This window comes from Dasypus novemcinctus, chromosome 12 (assembly GCF_030445035.2).
Source record: "Dasypus novemcinctus isolate mDasNov1 chromosome 12, mDasNov1.1.hap2, whole genome shotgun sequence".
In the NCBI taxonomy this organism is placed as follows: domain Eukaryota; kingdom Metazoa; phylum Chordata; class Mammalia; order Cingulata; family Dasypodidae; genus Dasypus; species Dasypus novemcinctus.
The window spans coordinates 3,344,448-3,369,417 of NC_080684.1; the positions used below are offsets into that span (position 1 = coordinate 3,344,448).

The window sequence follows — 24,970 nt, forward strand, 5'->3', positions numbered from 1 at the left end:
ATATAAGAGATTGCCATGCCATTATATATACAGGGCAACACCTATTACAGTGATGAAAGGCAAAATGTAAAAAAAAATTATATTTTCCATTTTTTAATGCCCCAATTTATTTTTAATATTATTTCAGTTTTTCTAAATTATTATGTATTTACAAATAGGTTCAGATCTAAAGTAACACAGATAAAGAATAAGAATGTGGTAGTTCTGGGGACAAATAATTCAAATGATCATACATGCCTTATAAGAAATATGAAAGCAATAACTTCATAATGAAAAAAAATTAATTCATATGGTGAGAAATAAAAATCACAAGAAATGATAAATATTTGGTTTAATATAAAAGCCTCTTATGTATACCTTTTTTTCATTTTTTGTCTTAAGTTCTTTAAAAGATGTAAAATTGTATAAATCAGTAATTTTAACATTACATGATTCAGTTATAATATAATATAAAATCACAACAGCATAAAAAAGGGGGAAGAAATGAAGATACATTGGAGCAAAGTTTCTATATTTCTGGAATAATGTTAGTATTGATATGAAATAGATTGTCATAAAATACAGTGTGCTCTAATTTTTCCATTAGAATCCCTAAAGAATAACAAAAAGAAAAGTTAAAAATAAACAAGTACATTTAAATGGAAGCAAAAAAATAATTTACACAAATGAAGACAGTCAAGGGGACTAGAAGAAATAAAAGATATAGAAAACAACTAGTAATGTGGGTTACCTAAATCCAGACATGCCAATAACTACATTGAATGTGGATTGCCTAAATAGCACAACCACAGTTAGAGATGATCAGACTCATCAAAATTGCAAATTCTAACTATGTACTATTTACAAGAGACCCACCTAAGATTGAAAGACACAAATAAGATGAAAATAAAATAATGGGAAAAGACATACAATTCAAATAGTAACCATTAGAGAACTGGAGTAATTATATTAGTATCAAACAAAATAGTCTTTACAATAAGACATATTACTAGAGACAATGAGGGGTATTTCATAATAAAAGAATCAAAACATCAAGAAAATACAACTGTATCTATATGCACACTTAATACTTAAGCCTTAAAATACCTAAAATAAAACTCTGAAACCTATCTAAAATATATCCCCATAAAAAATGAGGGTGTAACATTAATGTCTCCTGATCTCCCTCAACTTATTTCCTCTCAGTGTATACTGCCAAGCTCACAGTATTTACCCTGAATGTTTTAATCATATATTTACTAATTTGACTGATGTAGAGCATGTTCTTCCTCTGAATGTCCAACCTATACTACTTCTAGTATGTACAGTTGAATTACAATGAGTGTTTTAGAAAGAAAAATCAAAAGAATGAATGAATGAATGGATGGCACCACAGACAGAGGTGGAGAAGCAAGGAGCATAGCATATACTAAGAAGTTTTATAAGTTGTTCCAAATGCATTTAGTGCTATTTTTCATACTGAATTCATAGAGGTATTAATGGGTTTTCAGTGAAAAACAGGAGTTCAGTACTCAAATTTACATTCTATTTATCTTTCTGGGATATTTTCAATGACTATTAGAATGTTTAAACAAATTTCTCCCATTTTCACAAACTTAAACCTACTTGACCAAAATGTTATTAATAAATTGAGAACTGTCTCTCAGAACTCTGTTTAGAATATGTGGACCTCTAATGTGAGATAGCTCTGATGAGTCTGTAGGGAGCGTGCCTGGAGAGGTGAACTGTGGTCAGGCTATGAAATTTCTGGTATGAAGTACTAAGGAATTTGAATTTTATTGTGTAGACTACATAAACCATTGAAAGATTTTAGATAAATTAGTTTTCTAAATTTTATTTTATAAATATCATTGCATGAGTATAGAGGATGAAGTTGATGGAGGCTAGTCAAGAGGCAGAGGAACTAGTAGGAAGTGTGTGACATAGCTGGAGGCAGTAATGAAAACATGGATTAAGTTCATGACAAGAGAGTATAGAGATGAGGAGTGGAATTAAGAAAACATATTTAGGAAGTAACATCAGCACATCTTCACTACAATTTACATAAAAGAATGAGAGAGCAGGACACATCAAGGCAACCTTCCATCTTCTAACTCAGAGCATTGGTAGTGAACTTCATTCTGACAGATAAGAAGGGCCAGAACACTGAGGAAGCTTTGATTTCAGGTATTCATGATAGTCCAAAAGGAAATTCAGATGTGGGACTTAGGAGACAGTACTTCCTATATGAGAAGAATGGGGTACACTTGCATATTGATTCAGTAGAAGCCATAGTTTGTTTGTGGTCATTCAGAGAGAGTATGTAGAGTGAGTGGTATATGGGCAGGAGATTGAACCTTGGGGAACATCATAGTGAAAAGGATAAATGGAGGAAAACTACACTGAGAAGAAGGAAGAAGTTGAGGAGTAGGAGGGAAATAAGAAAGGATGATATGGGTAAGTCAAGGTGGTGGTATGGAAGAATATAATAAAAGGTATATTGGTGGTGGACTTGGCCCAGTGGTTAGGGCATCCGTCTACCACATGGGAGGTCCACAGTTCAAACCCCGGGCCTCCTGACCCGTGTGCAGCTGGCCCATGCGCAGTGCTCATGCACGCAAGGAGTGCCGTGCCACGCAGGGGTGTCCCCCGCATAGGGGAGCCCCACGCGCAAGGAGTGCACCCCATAAGGAGAGCCGCCCAGCGTGAAAGAAAGTGCAGCCTGCCTAGGAATGGCGCCGCACACACGGAGAACTGACACAAGGTGACGCAACAAAAAGAAACACAGATTCCCGTGCCTCTGACAACAACAGAAGCGGACAAAGAAGATGCAGCAAATAGACACAGAAAACAGACAACTGGGGTGGAGGAGGAGGGGAGAGAAATAAATAAATAAATCTTTAAAAAAAATAAAAAATAAAAGGTATAAACAATGAGGAGAAATAAGGAAGAAAATATCAAGAATATTAAAGAAAAGAATGTGTTCATTGCATTTAAAACTTGAAGTAAAGTTTAACCTTGGGAGAGCAGTTTCAGTGGAGTAGTTTGTTGAAGTGTGACAAGATCACAGTTGGTTGAAGGGGAAATAGTAAATAGTGCCAGTTAATGGCCTAAGACTCATCTGAGAAGCTTAGTTCTGAGAGGAGAGTGAGTGTGACAGTTTGAGAATATTTATGAATTCCAAAAAAGAGAGACTATGTTTGTAAACTGGTCTGTTCCTCTGGGCATGATGCCCTTTGATTGTATTAGATTCAGCTGAGATGACTTGCAGGTATCCAGGAAAGACTTGTGTAAAGTTTTACTGTCTGATGGCTTGGGCCTCTGCTTCCTGCATGCTAAACCAACAAGCTATTGTGAAAGCTGTATGAAAAAAACATTGAAAGCATGGATTAAAGGGAACATGGAGGGGAGATATGGCAGGGAAAATGACTTTAAGAAGAATCTGAGTCCTGGAACTGACATCTCCTTGGGTCAAGAGATGAACCTGACCCACGTGTATAGAGATGGTGAATTTGCCCCAGCAGTTGAAGAGGGTGGATGTTCCAGCCTGCTGTTCAGGGTGAGTTTTGCTGCCCCAGGCTGCAGAGAGGGTACAGCACATTCCCCAAAGGTTGGGGAGAATGAGGTCAAAACCCCAGAGTTCTGAGAGGGGTGGGCCTTTTCCCCATAGGTGGGGGAGAGTGAGGTTAACATCTCATAGGTCTGAGAGGGATGGGCCTGTCTGCCAGGGAGAGGGAAGGCCAACTGGCTGTACTGAGAGGGTTGGGCTTGTACACCAGAGATTAGGGATAATGTCACTTCCACCTCAGTGTATGAAGGTAGATGATACTCTACCAGAGATTGAGTGAATTGTAGCTATCATCCCAGTGTTCTTGGAGGGAAAGTGCTGCACCTTGGTTATCATACAGACGTTTGAGAAGGGTGGAGCCATGAAAATGGCCATTGGGAAAGTCTGTGGAAAGGGTGGGTGCCGATAAGGCCCCAGGGAGAAGAAACCAACATTTTAAGAATGACTGTCAGATTTTGAAATCTAATGGAATATGCCCTACAGGTTTTCACAACTGTAGGGGACCAGTGACTCATGCTTCCCTCCCAAATTCTCCTTATGGTAATGCAAATGTTTATCTCTTTGCATACTGGAAGTAAATAAATTGTTTTATAAATTTCACAGGTCTACATCAAGACAGGACTTTGCCCCAAGACAAACTGTATTACTAGAAACTGATTGTGAGGTGATTTTGTACTTAGCATTGCTTACTGAAAGGATTTAAGGTTTTTTGAATATTGTAATGTATTTTTGGAATTCAGAGAATGGAGTATGACACTTTGAGAATATTTATGAATTCCAAAAAGAGAGATTATGTTTGTGAACTGTTCCTATGGGCATGATACCGTTTGATTGTATTAGATAAAACTGAGATGCCTTGATTAAATTATTTCAGATTTGGGCTTTGATTTGACCACATAATTAGGGATACTCAGTTTGAGCCCTGCTCCTTTTTTTTTGGCCTATATAAATGGATACTTAAGAAGACACAGGAATAGAGAGAGCTTATAGACATGGAAAAGGAGAGAACTTCTCAGCTTTGATCCTGTGGCCCAGGGAAGAGAGATGGGTCATTTGCCAGATAGTTTAATGCTGACTTTGTGCAGGGAACAGAGCAGCTGTGCCTGGAAAGAAATCATCTCAGTGTGCAGCTGAGATCAGAAGAAGCTGGGCCCAGGGAGCCTTAAGAGGAGAGAGGAAGGCTGAACCTTCAAAGATACTGACAGCCAACTTGCTTCAATATGTGACAAATAACATTGGGCGAGAAAGTGCCTATTATAGTAAGTTAAGTTAGACTCTTTAGGGCTTTGTAACTGTAAACTTTTACCTCAAATAAATACCTCTTATAAAAGTCAACATCTTTCTGGTAGTTTGCAACAGCACCCTTTTGGCCTTCTAAGACAGAGAGGAATCACCCACTTAGAGGGGTGGGGGTTTTCAGGAAGCTGTTATCTCAGTTTTGAATGAGAAGAAAGAGAGGGGAGAGTATGATTATGTGCCACGGGAAAGCCAGGAGGAGGAGATGGAGACATCTGAGGTGACTGAGCAAGTTTCTTGGGGCAAGATGAGAAGCAACATAATCAAGACCAACTTAAATAGTCCTAGTAATACCTTCTTATTCTAGTATCTTGTCCATCTATTGGCATATTTCCCTAAAACACAATATTTAAGATAGATTCAGTGAGGTAGAAACATATTTTTGCCCATTTGACTATTCCCTACCATAGTAGCTTAGAACAAATAGGGGTTAACATGCCCCAAACCATGCCTTGCTCATCCTACTACTTCTGCCCTGCCTTTCCCTCCTTTATATAGAGTTTCTTCAAATAAAACCCAAACTTATGCTGCCTTACCAAAACCCCATTTGATCAGCCTTCTTCCCAGCTCAACCAATTTTCCCCACTCTCTCTTCTGTTCCTTGAACTTGGGAACAGCTTTTCCCATTTTAGGCATTTATCCTCCCTGTAACTGCTGCTGGGATAGCTCTTTCCTTAGCACTCCGCATTGCTGCCTCCTTTTCACTCTTCAGAGCTAAGCTTGACAGTCATTTCATTTCCCCATCTGAATGGAAATCTCTGTAAACATCCCATCCTTTATTAGTGATCATAATAATATTCTTTAGATTTATTCTTCTTTCCTTTAGTGTTGTTATGCTTTTAAAACTTTATTTTTAAAAAAGTTTAGGTACATATTTATAGAAAATTATACCAAATATAGGGAATTCCCATATACCACCCACTGCACTCACACATAGTTATTGACATCTTAGACTAGTGTGGTCCTTTTATTACAATTGTTGAGCCAATATTGAAGCATTGTTACTAATCATAGTATATAATTTATAAAACTCCTTAATTCCTTCAGATCCTTGAGTGGAACAACGGCTAACTTTTCTGGCACTTAATTAGGCATACTGGTAATAAAGCACTGTCAGGTTGACCATGATTTACTATAATGCCAGTAATTCAGTGTTCATAAATATATACTTTCAGATTGTGAAGGGCACAAGAGCAAAGGTAACAAGAATTATTGTCTTCTTCCCTCTTGAGTATACAAATGTTTAACATTCAAACAGCACAGTGTCTCTTCTCTATGTGAAAAGTGGGGCATGTAGAGTAGCTATCTACCAATGCTGAACTGAGCTGCTGGCCTCCCTGGAATACTGATCATGATTGGATCTTTTTTCCTGTTCTTTGGAACTTTTGTGCTAAAAAGTAAACTGTTCATTTACTAAAAGGCTTTTGTGACTGAGCCTGTGACCCCAAGATGCATTATAGAGCAACTTGCACCACTGCTGCTGCAAGCAGAGTCCCTTTTGTGTTGTGGAATGGAGCCAGGTGATATTTGGCAATTATTTTCATTATTTGTGCATTTTGAATTGTGGTGTCTTGAGTCGAATGGTACTTATGGATTTGTGGGCTAAACTGAGGGTTTGCTCCTTGTGTACCATCCTAGGTAGAGGAAGTGACCCACGGTTGGATTACCTGTGTCATGCTCTTTACATCCTTTGAAGGAAGGGTGCCAATAAATGGGACATTGAGAATCCCCCATGAATTCCAGGGGGATGGCTTGCTGGTTTCATCCTGAAACCAGTGAGTTTGGGCCTTCCAATGCCTGGCATGTATGCCCCTGGCTCATGGTTTCTTATATCTCTTCTCATTCTGGAAGCAGGATTACCTATAATCAGGCCAACATGACTAATCTTGTGGTTAATGTGAGGTCAGTCATTATTCAGGAGACTATTAGAATTTAAGATAGTGACACAGAGGTGATAACAAAATTGTGAGACTTTGAGAAAGAGGGCAGAGTAGAGAGCTCCAGTACTCAATCCTTCCACCACAACAACTATAAAGCAGGCAAGGACTGTGCGAAACATTTGTTTTTAAAGTCCAGTCCAGAAGAATACTGTACAGCTTTCAGAGTAGAGCAGGAGGAAGAGGCCAATAAACTATGGTAAAGACTTGTAATTATCTCCAAATGGCAGCTATTGGTCCCAAACAATATCACAGCAGGCCTCAGTGGTACCACTGAGAGAAAGGGATGTAAAAATCCTATTCCCCAGGAAAACGGGAGGCACAGCTGACCACTGGTCACAGCTTTGGATTATTGAACTCAGGTCATGGATGCTGGCTCAGAGGGAGGTTTTTTTTTTTTTGGTTTTTTTTTTTGTGATTTGGTCAGTTTTTATTATCCATAACCATAAGTATATTCATAACCAACAAAACAAGTTTGTTTCATAAGAAAATTACAAAGAAATTATCCTCTATCCAAGCATCAACGAAGTTAGTATTTTAGGCCTTGCAAGTCATGTGATATCTGACACAATTATTCAACCATGCCCTTGTAGCATGAAAACATCCATAGATCATATGTAAGCAAATGAGTGTGACTATATTCCATTGAGACTTTATTTACAAGGATAGTCAGCTGACTGGTTTTGACTTGTGGGTTGAAGTTTGCCATCCCTGCTCTATCACATAGTCGAGTATAAAGAAAAAATATTCCCCTGCACACTGAAGAAGGCTTGAATAACTATCTCTGTGAAATGAAATTGTTCTATTTGTTAAGATATAATTTTTATTAAAGATCTGAGTTAGAGCAGTCATATATATATGACTCCACTGACCTTCTAGGAAAGGATATTATTTTCACCCAAGGAACATAGGAGGGAGGTTTCTATGAGTTACAAGAATAGATGGAAACAGTTTAGTAGGGGGAGTGCTAAATCTGGGGAAAAGGTAATTAATTAAGGAGAAAGGCTGGTACTAGACGCATAGAGTCTAGCCTACGACAAAAGAAGGCTGAAAGCGTCTGCACAGGGCTTCCTTAGAAAGTCTTTACTGTAATACTTTAAACTTATACGTCTTCATTTGTAAGAATAGAGATATGCCCCAAAGCAAAAGCAAAGATTTCTCTCAGTGAAAAGGCACAACTCTACCAGTTATCAAGAGAACACATGTGAAGAAAAGCCTCAGTGATCATCCTGGCTGGTGTATTACACCAGTGCTTATTTTTTAGGTATTTCTGTAACATTAGCTATCATGGCCAGTAAGGGCAAAACAGTAATGGTGTGACAAAAATGCTCAAAAGTGTTGTAAGAGGCACTGGGAACCGAACCTGGACCTCCCATGTGGTAGGTGAGAGCTCAATTGCTTGAGCCACATCTGTTTTCAGAGGGAGGTTATTGTTTCAACCTCCTCTAGGCACAGGTGGTAGCAGCCAACGTTTCAACCTTTCCTGGACAGCAGCAGAGGCAGTGGGGGATGCAGTACTTCAGGGATTGGGGGTGGGGGTGGGGGCTGAAAGCTGAATTGCTGCATTTTTTTGGCAAGCTAGGGAAGTTCAGCTTTAGGGAGTCATTGAAGATTTGTTACCCTTTCTGTCCTCCTCCATAGCACACATTGAAGACAGTCAGCTCTCCCTTTATTGGTTCCCGACCCTGTTATGGCTAGGAAAGAACAACAAGGGAACTGCATCACCACAATGGCATTGCTACCAGAATTTGCATGCTAGGCAAAAGCAGCACCAGACAATGAAAGTGGTGTAGAACACTATAAAGGAAGACAGTCTCAGAGAAAGGTATACCAGACTCAATTACTCAGGAGAGGGAGGTCTATATCCCAGTAAAAAGCATACAACCAAACCCCTGTAAACAGTGGAACTCCAAAACAACAAACAAAAGCACAGGACAAGACAGAGGCTGAGAAGACAGTGAAAACTCTGCACGCTGCACTTGCTGTGAGCAGACCTTCCTGATAGGAGGGCTAAAACTCAAGAAAATCTTTGTCTTCTTACCAGCTGGTTAGAAATGAGAAAGAAAATACATCCAAGGGCATAAATCCCAGGGTTAACATTTTAAATATTAACACATAGAGTGTGAAATGAAAGAGTACGATACAAACATATATTGTCAGTAGTACCTTTATATTGTCAGTAGTACCTTTAAGTGTAAATGAATAAATTCTTCAGTCAAATGGTAGAGATTGACAAAATGGATTAAAAAACATGATTCAACTATGTGCTGACTGCAAGAAACTTATCATAAATTCAAAATACAAACAAGTTGAGGGTGAAAGGATGGGAAAAACGTACCACGCAAGTAGTAACCAAGAGAGAGAGGAAGGCAGTGCGCAGGGCGCGGTGAGGGGAGGGCGCCGGGAGGGCGCAGGCGGAGCGAGCGGGGCGCTTGGGGGGCCGCTCCTACAACAGGGGCGGCGCGGAACGTGAGGGTCGCGGTGCAGCTGGGGCGCTGCGTAGCTGGCGGGACTCGCGGGGACTGTCTCGGGGCGCCGCCTCAGCTCCCCGGCCCGCGCCCGCTCCCCCTCGGCCGCGGCGGGAGCGCGGGGCGGCGTCCAGGAGGCGGCGGCCGCCGGCGAAGGACACGCGGTCGCCCCCGGAGGCCGGGACTGCGCAGCTGGCGCCCGCCCGGCTCGTCCAGCAGCGCAGCCGCTGGGGGCGCTGCGGGGTCGGGGTCACCGGGACGCCGCCCGCCTGCCCTGCCGCCTCGAGTTGGCGTCCCGGCTCCGGCGGCCGGCGAGAGGCTGATGAACCAAGAAATAGAAAAGTTTCAAAAAGGAGAGAGCAAGGACGAAGAAAAGCACACTGATGTGGTGATTAGTAAGAACATGAAGCTGGGACAGAAAAGCGTTAATTCCTGTAAAACAGTTCCCTAAATTCAATTTTGTGGGGAAACTTTTGGGTACACGAGGCAACTCTCTCGTGTTTACAGAAAGAAACCTTGACAAAAATGTCCATCCTTGGAAAAGGTTCCATGCGAGACAAGGCAAATGAAGAAGGGTTGAGGAAAAGTGGAGAAGCCAAGTACTTCCACCTAAATGATCTCCACGTTCTCATTGAAGTCTTTGCCCCTCCAGCAGAAGCATATGCCCAGATGGGACATGCCCTGGAAGAAGAAAGAAGTTCCTCATTCCTGGATACAATGATGAAGTCAGGCAAGCACAGCTCCGGGAATTAACATATCTGAATGGTGGTTCAGAAAATGCAGATGTCCCAGTGGTTTGAGGGAAACCGCCTTTGCGTACAAGAGGTGTACCAAGCACGGCAGTAGCCAGGGGAAGGGTCTCAGCCCTGCCGGTTGGAGTTTGGGACACCTCGAGGGACACCACCTTCCAAGGGCGTCCTTCCCAGCCGAAGGCCAGGAAGCCGGGGAAGAGGGCTTCTCCCTCCCAGAGCAAGAGGAGTCCCTCGACTGGGTACTGACCTCCATGCCACCGCCTGTGCAAGGGGCCGATGCAGACTATGACTATGAGGACAGCTATGGTACTGGTTATGATGAACAGTTATGATTCCTATGATAACAGCTATAGCACCCACCCCAGAGTGGTGCTGATTACTGTGATTATGGATATGGACTCAATGAGGAGACTTAGATTCCTATGGGCAAGAAGAGTGGACTAACTCAAGACACAAGACCCCTTCTGCAAGGTCAACGAAGGGTGTCTACCAAGACCAGTCATATGTCAGATACTGATTGTACTGTCTGATGTTGTGAAATAGCCCATCTCCACCAGTCCTGTACACTGTTCAAAGTAATTTTTTTTTTTAATGAACACTCCCTTTTTAATAAATTGCAATGCTTAAAATCTGAATGGATGGAACTCAAAACTACTTTGTTGAAACCTGGGCAGGAAAAAAAAAGACACATAAAATTTTATTATTTCCAGCCTGTATATGAAAAATAGGTTATCAAAAGGAAAAAAAAAACCTGATTAAATAATGTTAAACAAAAAGGTAGGTTTACTAAATATGTTACTCCATTCTTTAAATATATCTCATCTTTCATTTTAAAGCTTTCCATAGAATTTAGTTACTTTATCTTTCAGGCATATGCTAGTTGTTGTTTTTTTTTTTTTTTCTCTTGCCAACATGCGTAAAAAGGGAAACCAATTACAAGTGCAAATAATGTGGTATTCTTTTGTAACTCAAGTCTTGAAATGTTCTGTAGTGTTAAGCAAAGTCACCTCTTTGTTAGTACTAAATAAGCTTTTGAAAAAAAAAAAGCGCTGAAGTGGCTATATTAATATTGGACATAATAGTCTCTAAATCAAAAGTATGTATGAGGAAAAAGATGGTCATTTCATACTGAGAAAGGGGACAACTCAATAGGGAGGTGTAACAATTATGAATATATATGCACCTAAGAGAAAAGCCTAAAAATTTATGAAGCAAATACTGACAGATTTGAAGAGAAAAAATGACAGCTCTACATTAATAGTAGGAGACTTTAATACATCACTCTCATAAGGGTTAGAACATCTAGTGAGAAGATTAATAAGGAAATATTGGTCTTGAATGATATGCTCAACCAACTAGAACAAACCTATACAGAACACTGCACCTCACAAAAAAATATATATTCTCCTCAGGTGCACATGAATTATTCCAGGATACACTATATGTTGGGTAACAGAACAAGTCTCAATAAATGAAAAGTATTGAAATCATATACTCTATATTCTCCAACTACAGTGGAATGAAGGTAAAAATCAATATTAGAGGAAGAAATAGGCAATTCACAAATACATGGAAATTAAGCAATATAATCTTAAACTACCAATGGGATAAAGAGGAAATCAGAGCCATAATCAGAAAATACCTTAAAGTGAATGAAATGAAAAATACACCATACCAAAACTTTTGGGATGCAGTGAATGCAGTGATGAGAGAGAAAAATTTATAATTCTACTTGCTTATATTAAAATTAAAGAAACTACAGATCAGTGAGCTAACATCAAAACTGAAAGAATGAGAAGAAGATAATCAGACAATAAATAGCAAGCAGAAAGATATGACAAAAATAAGAGATAAATGAAATAGAAAACAAAACAGTAAAGCACTCATAAAACCACAAATTGATTCTTTGTAAAGATCAATAAAATCAATAAACATTTAGCTAGACTGACAAAGAAGGGAGAATAAACAAATAAAGGAGAAATGAAAAGGAAACATTACTAACATACTTACTGATATATAGTAGGGCCACTGATGGAATCTATGAACAGATGTGTCTTAATTTAATATCCAGTATATATAATGAAATCTTCCAACATAACAACAAAAAGACCAGCACCACAATTCAAAAACTAGGTAAAAGACTTGAACATGTATCTTTTCAAAGAAGATATAGAAATAGTACACAAAAAGATGCTCAACATCATTAGTCATCACGGAAATGCAAATCAAAACGGCAAGTTATCCTTCCACACTCATTAGAAATGATGCTATTAAAAATAATAAATAAGTTTTGGAGAGGATATGCAGAAATAGAAACATTCATTCATTGCTGGTGGCAATAAAAAATGGTGCATCCAATGTAGAAAACACTTTTGTGGTTCCATAGAAAGTTAAGTATCAACCTAGCATATGAGTTGACAATCCAAATGCTAGGTATATACCAAAAAGAATTAAAAGCCCACCAATGTTAATAGTGAAATTATCCACAATTGCTAAAAGAAAGAAGCAACTCATGCCCATCAAACAATGAATAATAAAACATGTTATATATACAAAATGGAACATTTTCAAGCATTGAGAAAGGAATGAAGTTCTGATACATACAACATGTATGCATCCAAGATACCATGTTGAGTGAAATAAGCTAGATTCAAAAGTGAAAATATTGTTTGATCTCAGTGATATGAAATAATTATAATCATCACAGTCATAGATGCAAAATATATAGCATAGTTTACCATGGGACAGGGTGGGGATAGTTAATCTATAATTAATGCTTAAAATTTATGGAATTTCTATGCAAATATATCCTGCACCACTGCACATCCCAGTCATGACTAAAACTGTATGCTCGCCATCACAACAAATTCTGTCCATTATGTTTAGGGTTTTGATAGACTAAGTAGCCCAAGTGCTCACACTTCCTTGCATTGTCACCTGCCTTTCTGGTGGAGTAAAGACCTCACATAACTTGCAACAGATTTTGTTTGTGGGTGAGCCAGCCCTACACCGTCAAAAGACAATGTCATGTGCTCTCGGGCTTTGTTGGAAATAGGGTACCAAGAGATTTCAGGTCTTCCTGAGCCTAGAAAACTCTGTCTTATGTTGGGTCATGGGTAACCAGAACACTTACCCACACATTGCCCAATGACAAGGTATCATCAAATATAAATTGGCAAATTTGTGAACTTTATTTATATTAATTTATATATTTATAAATTTTTTACATACTTAAAGTTGATAAAGGAGTAAATTCAAGACCATGCTTTCCATGTCCCCCAGGATGTGACACACGTGCATGAGCAAGTGGTGAGACACCCATTAGCAATAATCCAGATGCAATACTAAAAGTCTTATCCTCCTGGCATCCTGGTGACACATAAGGTTGAATATTTGTTCACTGATGGGATCAGCCAAGCTGAATCCATCTGGCATTATATCTATACATAATGGAAGTGATGAGAGAAAACATCTTTTTTGGGGTCTCTACTTAGAGTAAAGCATTCTATCAATATACATAAAAGATGAGGTGAAGTGGTGAGAACAGAAATACTTAGAGTGGTTCCAATTTTAGTAGGACAACATTCAGCAGTCTTTTAAAACTATGTATAAAATTAGGTGTAAATTTTCTATATTTGCATGCTCTAGATATTAATTTTTAAAAAATTAATGTTAAGGATAGGACTGCCAAATGTCAACCAGCATAATGGTATTACTTCTAGGACATGCAGGTTTTGGAAATCTATTAGATATTTGGTTATTAACAAGATTATTGCAGTGCACTTTGACTGATACTCCCTCCTGAGAAATTAGCAAGAGACAGGGGGAATGATCCAAATCTCTGCTTGGCCCAGTGTACTGGAGTATGCATGATTCTCACACCAACTGATAAATATTCTAGTCACTTAGATGAACTATTGTTTCTTCTAAGTCCAGGACCAAAGTGACCTTATCTGTTCCTACCCTCCAGATATTTAATCACTGACCCAAGAGAGGCAACCAGAGAAATAAATTCATTTACCTTAGATGACACCAAAATCAACAACTTCACTTTTTCTCCTTCCTCATACCTATAATGTTTCCATCACTGAGGTCCATAAAATCAGCCCTCAGATACCCAATCATTTGTTGAAACCCATCAAACAATAACCCTCACAGAAGCTGTAATTATTGATGTACACAAACACCCCAATCTCTGAATAAATGATTTCCCATTTTTCCATTGAAGACTTTCTACATCATGAATTTTCTGGAAATCCTTCTCAAAGTATTTCACCCTCCTAATAAAGTCTTCTCCTTATTTCATGATGTTGTGGTTTTCCTTAAACTGGGTTTCCATTAGCACACCAAGGCTTGGGTTTGACTGAAGTATAGTGCACAGTGTTTACAGACAGAGAATTTCACTCTCACAGAGTTCATTCATTTTATTTAAAGGATAAAATAATAATTAAGGTAATCCTACACTGAGTACAGGAATATAAACACATAAGATTTCCCTACTGAGCTTATGAGTAGGAGTGTTAGACTGGAATTCTCCACTTACATTACACTTACATTATGAGTTCTCTCATGTGGAATACCTACTAAAGACTTTGCTACATAGATGACATGCATATGGATTCTCTCCTGTATGAATGTCCTTAGATATCTGAAGTACAGATTCCTGTATGAATGTCCTTAGATATCTGAAGTTGGCTACAGGAACTTCCAAACTGACTATAAACAGTGTTTCTTCACTATGTGAGTTCTCTGGTATGTTTAAAAATTAAATCTATGGCTGAAGTACCTTTCATATCCAACCAAGAGCTTTACCTTGTCAGTTATTTCAATTCTTTTAAGGTCAGAATATTGACTGATGGCTTTCTCAAATTGTTGACATTCATAGGAATTTTCTTGAGTTTGAATAATCTCATGTTGTCTAAGGTTAGAAAAACTAATATTTTCCATATAGAAGATATTATGGTTTCTGTCAGGCATGAATTCTCTCATGTTGCTGGAGGGCTGAACTACTAGTGAAAATTTCCCACATAGATGACATTCATGGGGTTTCTTTCCAGTGTGAATTCTCTCATGTTAAGTGGAAAAGCAAAGAACAAAGGCCTTCACAAAATGATGACATTCATGGAGCTACATACCAGTGTGAATCCTCCCATGTTATATTAAGGAAGCGAAATCAATGAGGGTTTTCTGAGTTAAATGATATTCCTGGGCTTTCTCAACAAAGTGAGTTCTCTCAGGTCATTTAAGGGAAGAACAATGAAAGAAGGATTTTCCACAAAGATGTCATATTTAGGGTTTCTGTCCAATGTGAGAACTCTCATATCATCTAAGATTAGAATATTGATGGAAAGCTTTCTCACTTAGATAACATTCCTGGGGTTTCTCTCCAGTGTGAGTTCTTTCATGTTTTTTAAGGGAAGAGGATTGACTGAAGGCTTTCCCACAATGATGGCATTCGTACGGTTTCTCTCCAGTGTGAGTTCTCTCATGTTCTTTAAGGATAGAGGATTGAATGAATGCTTTCCCACAAAGATGGCATTCATATGGTTTCTCTCCAGTGTGAGTTCTCTCATGTTTTTTAAGGGCAGAGGATTCAATGAAGGCTTTCCGACAATGATGGCATTCATAGGGTTTCTCTCCAGTGTGAGTTCTCTCATGTTGTTTAAGGTAAGAATATCGACTGAATGCTTTACCACATAGGTGACATTCATGGGGTTTCTCTCCAGTGTGAGTTCTCCCATGATCTTTAAGACTAGAATATCGACTGAAAGCTTTCCCACATAAATGACATTCATACGGTTTCTCTCCACTGTGAGTTATCTCATGTTGTTTAAGATAAGAATATCTACTGAATGCTTTCCCACATAGGTGACATTCATGGGGTTTCTCTCCAGTGTGAATTCTCCCATGATGTTTAAGGGCAGTATAGCGACTGAATACTTTCCCACATAGATGACATTTGTGGGGTTTCTCTCCAATGTGAGTTCCCTTGTATTGTCTGAGGTCAGAGCGTTGCATACAGGTTTTAGCACTTTGTTGACATTCATATGATTTACTTTTAGAGTGAATATGCTTATGGTGATTAAAAGATAAATAGTCACTAAGGACTGCTGGGAGAGGCTTTCTGAAATAGGGTTTCTTTGTCATGGCAATTAATGCATGTTGGGCCACTATGGATGCGTGAAAGGAATCTTCTTGCAAATAATTTCTTTTAAAGGAATTCTTTTGGATGTGAGATCTCTGCAGTGGGGAAATAGATGAAAGACTGTAAAACATTAGTCCATTACTTCATTTCCATACATATGAAATCTAGACTAACCCACCGGTGATAGTCTCCAATTAAAATATTTTTCATATTAGTTTCATAGACACATTATTCTACTCCATACACACAGATTTACTCCATTATATAAATCTAATTTCAGAACTATCATCAATTTTGAGCTTTATGATGTTTCCAAGATTATATATCTGAAAACTGTTTATGTAAAAATTCATTTTTTATATAAATTCAGGTTAGTTTTGTGTTTAGGTTAATTTTTCACTACATTCAAATATCACAGATTTTTGCTGGATTAGCAGTTAATCCCAAAATTAATTACAGTTTCATGACTTTACTGAATTCCTAATTTATTCCATTCCTGGTTATCTATTTGGAATATTAGGGATCCACAATGAAGCTTACCGATAACATAATTTTTGAAGTGTCTTTCATACAGATAGGTTGGTTGGATATCATTTCTATAATTTCCCATGTTTTAAAGGCACCTTTCCTCCCTATAATAACAACAAAAAAAAAAAGTATAAATTTTTAGAATAGCATTAAGGGAATGAAAATTTTGTAACATTCCAAGTATTCCTTTCAGTAAGTTTCCAACATTCACAATTTGCTGGGAAAGAACATCAAATTAATAAATATTCTAGGCATAAGAAAACATTATAGGTGATTACAATCAGAAAAGATTTTCAGGCATGGAATATAAGAAAAGAAGCTGAGATTAAGGGAAGTAAAAATAGAAGGGAAATTTTCCAAAAATAGGACCAAGACAAGGATCATTATGTGAAAGTTTAATTGAATTAGTAAATGGATATCTCTACCCCAAAGACAATGATACTTGACTAGCACTTGAGAAGTGTTTGGAATAAACATATGTGACTAAAATTTCTGCAATATCTTCAGCTACATTTCAGAAATCATAACTCATCTAAAGAAACCTGAAAAAGTCATAACTCCCTCAAGGAATCCTGAAGCTAATATATTCAAGCACATACACAGTATTTCATGAGACCCCTCTTCTGATGCAGAGGTTCTTAGAGCTCACCTGGACTCTGGTATTGAGGAAGTCCTATTCCTTCTGTGCATACTTCTTTCTCCCACTGAGAAAGCACATCTGATTTGCAGACTTGAGATCCTGTTTGTGTGAAAAAAATGTTACCTAGACTCTGAATTGTGATAGTAACACAGCATGATCATGATTTATATGGCAGGTTACAAAGAATGAGGTAAGCACTGGAGATCAGGAATGCAACAATACCTTGAACTCAGATCTTTGATAACATTTCAGCAGAAAGATGGAACTCTTGACCCTTTGCCCAGTTAAATGAGAACCATTGTTTCTACACATGCAGCAAAGAGAGACTGCACAATCCTCTGTATTCTAAATGGGGAGAAATCTGTTTCCACAGTGAATATGTTCAGAAATGATCCAATAATCAAAAATTCCGTCAGAATGATATAAATTCTATGTGGAAAAGGATATATGCAATGTTTTTCCTACTGTGTTCTGAAATCTCAGCATAGCCCTTGGAGCAGAACTGTTATTTCGCCATAGTCAATTATTTATCTATTCAAAATGTGTTCATTAAATTTTCAGCAAACACTGAGTGTTGGAAATGGAGATTCAAGAAATGCATTAAGGGAAGCGGACTTGGCCGAGTGGATGGGGCGTCCGTCTACCACATGGAAGGTCTGCGGTTCAAATCCTAGGCCTCCTTAACCAAGGTGGAGCTGGCCCACATGCAGTGCTGATGCGCGCAAGGAGGGCCATGCCACCCAGGGGTGCCCCCCGCGTGGGGGAGCCCCATTCGCAGGGAGTGCGCCTCGTGGAGAGAGCCGCCCAGTGCGAAGGAAGGTTCAGTCTGCCCAGGAATGGCACTGCACGCACGGAGAATTGACGCAGCAAGATGATGCAACAAAAAGAAACACAGATTCCCATGCTGCTGATAACAACAGAAGCAGACAAGAAAGAACACACAAATGGACACAGAGAACAGACAACTGGGGGGAGGAGGGGAAGGGGAGAAAAATAAATAAAAAAAGAAAGAAATGCAATAAGTTGTGGTCAAGAATAAATTCTATTGGGGTGAAGTAAATATAAATAAATATAAGATATTATAAGATAGTAAAAATCACGTAAAACATGAATATGGGTGATATGGCATATATACAACTGTTTTTACAAAACACAAATACAAATGTACTAGAGAGAAGGCAATAAAATAACAGCTATGTACAGCAGAGGAATTACAGAGAGATCAAGAGTTGATGAGTTTTGATTATTATTATTTTAGAATAATGAAACTGTTCTAAGCATGCAGTGATGAATGTACAAATATGTGATTATATGGAATAACTGCACACTTTAGATGGACTTATGCTTTATTAATATGTATCAATATAACTGATTTGTTGAATAAAATAAGGAAAAAAGTTTCATTTAAGTAGTTGCATGTTTTATAAAAATATAAATCTTAAAATTACAATATATAAAAATATAAGAGAAATACAGCTTACATAACAATATGGTGAAGCTAGATTAGATATTTGAATAAATCAATGGAAAATGATGTATGAAAAATATATAGGTAGATTGGTTAGGTAGATGGTAGAGAGAGACATAGAGGGTAGAAAAATTTTGAGATTCTCACCCACTGAGAACAGGTGATTAATATTTTCCAGCATCACTTCTCTGAACAGCTTTCTCTGTGATGTGTCTAACAGGTCCCATTCTTCCTGGGTGAAATGTATAGCCACATCTTTGAAAGTCACTAATTCCTAAATCATTAGAGAATTTTGAGTTCACATAGGCTATTCTTACCAATGTCCTGAGTGTGATGTTCAAAATAAGAACACTGAAGAAGCAGAGACTGTGTATTTAAAAAATCAAAATATATATATAAGGTTTAAAAAAATTAATCAATCCTGAACTGCATTCTGCCTTTTAGATATACTTAAAGAAACAAATACATTCTGAATAAACAACACCCATTGCAAAAGACAATCATGTGACATGGGGTTTGATATACATCTGGAAATTTCCCCCAAAAAAACTTGTAATTATGCTTTCTTGCTGCTGATTATAAAGCTTTCACTCAAGCATTCATAACTAAATCAATCGTTCCTACCAGTTTTAAGTAAATTTACAGATTTATTGTTTAAGGCAAGCAATTATCATGTATATCTTTTTTTTTTTAAATGAGTATGGTTAGATTATTCCTCTCTATAGATGAACTCATTTTCCTCCCAATTATAAAATCATTTAAGAATTTGGTATGCATTTTGACAAATATAACCAGTTAATGTGTGAATTACTTTCTATCTAAACTCAATTCACAGTTCTGTTATTCATAAAAATGGCAAGAAACTTTGAAGAAATAACCAGAATTCTGCAAAACTGAATAGTTTTCATACAGAACTCAGGATCAGGAAGGTCTTCTTCCCTCAGCTCTGAATATTTCAGGTATTCATTATAATGTATAAGTACAACTGGTTCAGGGTCACAAGCCAGGGCCACCCGAGTTAGTAGTACTGGTATGTGGGCTTAGAATGACCATTCCTGTGCGAGGATATCTCTCAATCTCAAATTTTTATGGAGCCTAAAATTAACAGTTTTCATTGTTGCTCTTGTATCTTCATCTAATCTGTCTGTTAAATATTAAAATAATCTTGTTCATTACTTCTTGTCTCTCCAAATCTTCAAAAATTTTCCTAGAGACAAAAACTTTATTTTACCTATTATACAGCTCCTGAAGCCACAACCACAATGAAGAAAAAATAATTCCTATACATTGCATCCTTTTATAAAACTTGAAGAAATTTCACTTAGAAAATTGAAGTTGGGAAATTTGAACAACTGTGTTAGGGGAATTTGTTTTCTTTTTTAAAAAAATGTCAAAATGTGCAAATATATTTCATCAAAGCTTTAAGAAAATTAAATTTGGGGAAAATGAATAAATGATTCATTTTTCTCTTAATTTGCTAACCTTCTCATGTGCTTCTGGCAAATATGCTTACCCATACACCCCAGCACCTGTAACATTGGTTTGACACAATGTACCAGCTGAAAATTTAGCCACCCTTCTGATTGTAAACTTCTGTTCTCATTCATCTCCATCACTTCATTTCACCACATGCTGAGGTCAATCTCAGGCACTAACATGATTCATTAATTCATTATTTGTCCAATGAGGCCATGGTTTGGGTGTGAAAAAGAAAACATTTGTTATCTTTTCAGAGAATATACAGCCTTTATGGAAACTGGAACCAACTCTTGTAATGGATGGAAAGAGATTATTGATCAGTCACTAACTTATCATGATTTTTCAAGAGTCCTGTATAAACTTAATTTAAGCCCAGATACTTGGGTAACTCCTGAATGCACATGGAATATCCACACCAATAGGAGTCTTCCCATCTGGTGGCAACACAAGTGCAATTTCAGTTGAAGAATTTCCTACTCACCTGTGATTGCATTGTCAATACCTCAACTGGCATCTATCTTCCTCTGGATTTTCACTCACAGCCAGAGAAGCAGAAGGTGAGCAAACCTGAGAATGGAGAAAGAAGCCCCAAGATTCAGGTCTTGACTATAATTTTCAGGTCCACCTGTCATGAATGTCAAACCCTTAACCTGGGAGTAACAACAGCCCAATCAACAACAGGAACATAAAGAGTGCTCCAAAAGAAACAAGGTGAGGAATCTTCTGTCCCAGGGTCAAGAGGCTGGAGGTCTTGTCTTCTCTGGTTAATAAAGATGCTATGATTATCTTCACTGTATATATAAGAAAATGAAAATCCATCAATTGTATTTATTAAATATCCCATGATGTTCAGAGACTTTTAATTCATCTTTGATTCCAAAACATAGGAATCTCTGACCAAAATCATATCTGGAATTAGGTCCTCATCACCAGAGAAAGCAGAATGGAATTTCTCACTTATAATTATTTTTGGTTTTTGCACTAGCATTGGTTCTCTCAGAAGCATTTCTGTCTTCTGGACTCTCACTCCCTACTCATGAGAATTAGAAACATGAAGCATATTGTTTCTTGATGTTAACTAGAGAGAAACTCTCCAGCCTATTCCCAGAGATCTGTACTCAATGATTAACTTTGTTTTTTTCAAAGCAGCCCATATAAAAGCTGTACGAAAATACCACAAAATGGAGGCAGATTTGAGATTGGTTAGATTCTTGTCTGCAACCAGCCAATAAATCTCCTTTTCCTTCTTTCATAATTTGGTTTATCTCTCTATTCTGCCATACCCCACAACGACCCTGTGGAGCATTCTGGTTATCTTCAATTTGGTGACCCAGATGAGACGGATGTTCTTGTGAGAATGATGCTGCTCAGGAGAGTCCTGGATCCCTGAGGTAAGACATTTATGGCCTCTGGCTCTGTGGTCAGAGGGGTATTTTATTCCAAGTGTTGAAACAGTAGTCTCTTGCCCTTGGCATCTAGGATTCTGAAAGTGGCAGACTATGAAGGAAAGCAGATCCTCTTCTGTATGTATTATGTGTGAGTGTTGTACTGTCCTTCTCAGTAGCACAATAGCCCCTGCTGAAGCTGTAAGTGAGAGTTTGTCATGCTTGGTATTTGGGTTTGGAACAGGATAGGAAGCAGTCCCTGGCATAAGGAGGTGTTGGTGAGATTGGTTGCCTAGGCTTTGTTTTCTTGATACTTGTTTAACCATACAAATGAAATGAGAAATAATAGAATTCTGAGTTGAGAGAAAAGAGCAACCCACTAGGCTGCATTATTAAGCATTGCATTGGGGACAATTTGGGGACAATTGACAGAAAAGAGAATGATCCACCTTTGTAAGGAATTTGGCCTCAATATGCATTAGAGGATGAACAGAAATGATGAGCACAAGGGTCCATAGAGTACAACACTGTTTTGCAACTGGATCTATTTTGTAGAAGGTTAAGGAAATGGGATGAAATTCCTTATATTCAATGTTTTTTTGGGAGTTAGCATACAATGACAACCTTCAGAGAGAATGTTTTGGACACAGTGTACTGACAGTCACACCTTGGGTTCCCAACACACACACACAAAAGCCAAAAATGGTGATGGCACCACCCCAGTCAGCTAAAGAATGGGAGTTAAATAGCTGTAAAATGGATGAAGAAAACCCTCCTTGATTCTAACCTCACTGATGATGTTTTAGATACTATCATTATTTCAAATATCTTTAGATTTGAGGTGCGGTTCCTCTATCTACTTCACCCCCATATAAGGGTGATGGAAATGAATCTGAATTACCATTAGATTCCCCTTAAATGGCCTACCCACCCCACACCTAGAGAGGTATAATCTTTAGGCATGGTGTCTCTATCTTGGGAAAGTAAATTCAGGGCTAGTTCCCTCTTTGACAAATACCTGCAGGAATAGATGAACAAGGACAACCAAGGCATGATCTATATGAGCACAGTCAATTTTCAAAATTGGAATTATATAATTGGAGATGTTAGCTATATAAATCCTAAGCTACAGAGAATATTCCAGAAAGATGGAAAAATCTCTTCAAATCTATATTTGGAATCCAAACCCAAATTGGACAGACATCCAGTCTTTACTGAATGTAATTTTAACCTCAGAGGAAAAGCAAATTATACTAGAAAAGGTTGAAGACCATGATGATTTTCTAGTCAACAGTAACCATGACAACACTATTCATTTCTTGTGGAGTCTGGCAGTTTCAATAACTGACCCCAATCGGAACCCAAATGAACAAAAGAACAGAACTAAAGTGGATCATTACAAAGCCTGCATAATTGATGGGGTCCTCAAGCAACACAATTCAAGTAAAATTCAAGAAATTGTCCAAAATCCAGATAAGCACCCATCCATTTTCTTCAAGAGACTCCTTGAGGTATATCACCAGTCACTAATTCTAGCCCCAGAAGATCGTGTTAAGTGGCACATTTTAACCAGTCTTTTATCTGTGAAAGTTTTCCTGATAATCATTGCAAACTGAAAAAAGTATAAGGAGGACTAGGACTGCCAATTTTGGGTTTGATAGAGATTGCTTTCAGAGTGTTTTATAACTAGAAAGAGGCCCAAGTAAAGCATCATAAGAAAACAATTTTATTGTTTTTTAAATTATCTTTTTTCAAAGGTACATAAGTCACACAAAATATTACAATAAAAAATATGAGGCTCCTATATACCGCACCCCCCACACCCCACTCCTCCTACATTGACAATTTCTTTCATTAATGTGGTACATTCATTGCATTTGATAACTACATTTTGGAACATTGCTAAACAGCATGGATTATAGTTTATGTTGTAGTTCACAGCAGTCCTGAGCAAAACCCTCCAAAAAACAGTGGGAATCAGTGAAATGTAAGACCTCTGAGGTACCCAGAAACAAAACTTTTGGTCCCCATAAGTGTGCTCATTGCCATAAAGAAGGGCATTGAAAGAGGGAATATCCTAGACCCACAAAGAAAGGAGCACAGAATTCTCATCCTGCAGCTCAAAGCCTACAGCAAACATGGGATGAAGACAGTGACACGGAATGATGTGGCCCAGGGGCACTTCCCACCAGTCAACAGACAATCCTCAACACCCAAAAAGAACCTCAGGTCTCTCTCCAATTGTATAAGAAACCACTAAATTTTCTGGTGGATACAAAAACAACTTTTTCAATTTTGAATAAAAGTTTACTCATAAGTCAAATGATTCTGTCCCTGCTTTAGGAATGTCTGGAATTACCAGTGACAGGTCTTCCTACAGGTTCTCCAATTTCAAGTTAGAGACACCCAAATCACACACAAAGTGCTCAACATGTCTGAATGCCCAACCCACTTCTCAGCCAGGAATTGTTGTCAGAGTTATAAGCCTCTCCCTCTTGCCCACTGATTTAACAATTTCTGGCACTACATATCTGCATTCTCCAACTGCCTTTGCTGGTCTTGATAGAAAGCAACAAGAAGTCTGGAGTAACTGAAGAAATAAAACAGGTACCAGCAATGTGCAGGCTGTGGCAGACCTCTGGGAAGGGTGAAAGATCCACAAGAGGTAAAGGTAAGACTGTGACCAATGGCACTGCTGCACACTTAAAACAGATCCACTTAGATGCAAAATACAAGTAAGCATCACACTTTTAATTAAAAAACTCTTCAGTTGTGGAGACTTCTTGGAAGATGGATGACAAAGACATGGGATATTCTTTTCTCTCAGAAAAATATCGAAATCACAGGCAGAAATGTCCTGGAAAAAATATTCTATCAGTGGAAGGCTGGACATTGCCCAGAAGAGAGGAAAACAATAATGGCAAAACTGAGTTAAAAGCTGCAGTGTAGCTACCAGCATCCTCCCCCACCCAATATACACTTTTGAATTCTCAGCTACGAGGGATGGTGGTTACAGACAAAAGAGGCCACAGTTATCCACCTCCCTAGGAAATAGGAAAGAGAAGGAGACAGCCCAAGGCTGAATCAGCTTTCGGCACATGAATTTGGTCTGCTGTGTCCCATAATCCCTTCCAGGCTGGGTGGGACATGCCATTGTTTGCACTGGGAGCCGGCCCTGGACTAAAGAGATCTGACCCTCTCAATCTCCCTCTCTAATGAGTGGGACTGGTTGTTGAGGATGCAGAAGAGAACAGAATTATTTCCTTCTCAGGAAAAGGGAGATGGTTGATAACAATGGTTGGAGAACAGCTTCTGACAAAGTTTG

The 24,970-nt window shown here is 38.3% G+C and overlaps 1 protein-coding gene and 1 pseudogene across 1 annotated transcript in view; one reads left to right on the forward strand and one right to left on the reverse strand.

Moving 5' to 3' along the window:
- Positions 1-3,379: 3,379 nt before the first annotated feature.
- Positions 3,380-10,517, forward strand: LOC111767159 (KH domain-containing, RNA-binding, signal transduction-associated protein 3 pseudogene; annotated as a pseudogene).
- A 2,651-nt stretch (positions 10,518-13,168) lies between these two features.
- LOC101430318 (zinc finger protein 596-like) overlaps positions 13,169-24,970 on the reverse strand; it is a 74,027-nt gene continuing 62,225 nt past the window's right edge. The window contains exons 3-7 of the mRNA XM_023592391.3: positions 20,742-20,827; positions 18,929-19,055; positions 17,323-17,412; positions 16,686-16,777; positions 13,169-16,240 (exon numbers count right to left, since the gene is read on the reverse strand). Of these exons, the coding sequence (XP_023448159.2) occupies positions 15,323-16,240; positions 16,686-16,777; positions 17,323-17,412; positions 18,929-19,055; positions 20,742-20,774 (1,260 nt within the window). The 5' untranslated portion in view covers positions 20,775-20,827 and the 3' untranslated portion in view covers positions 13,169-15,322. The remainder of the gene's footprint in view (positions 16,241-16,685; positions 16,778-17,322; positions 17,413-18,928; positions 19,056-20,741; positions 20,828-24,970) is intronic.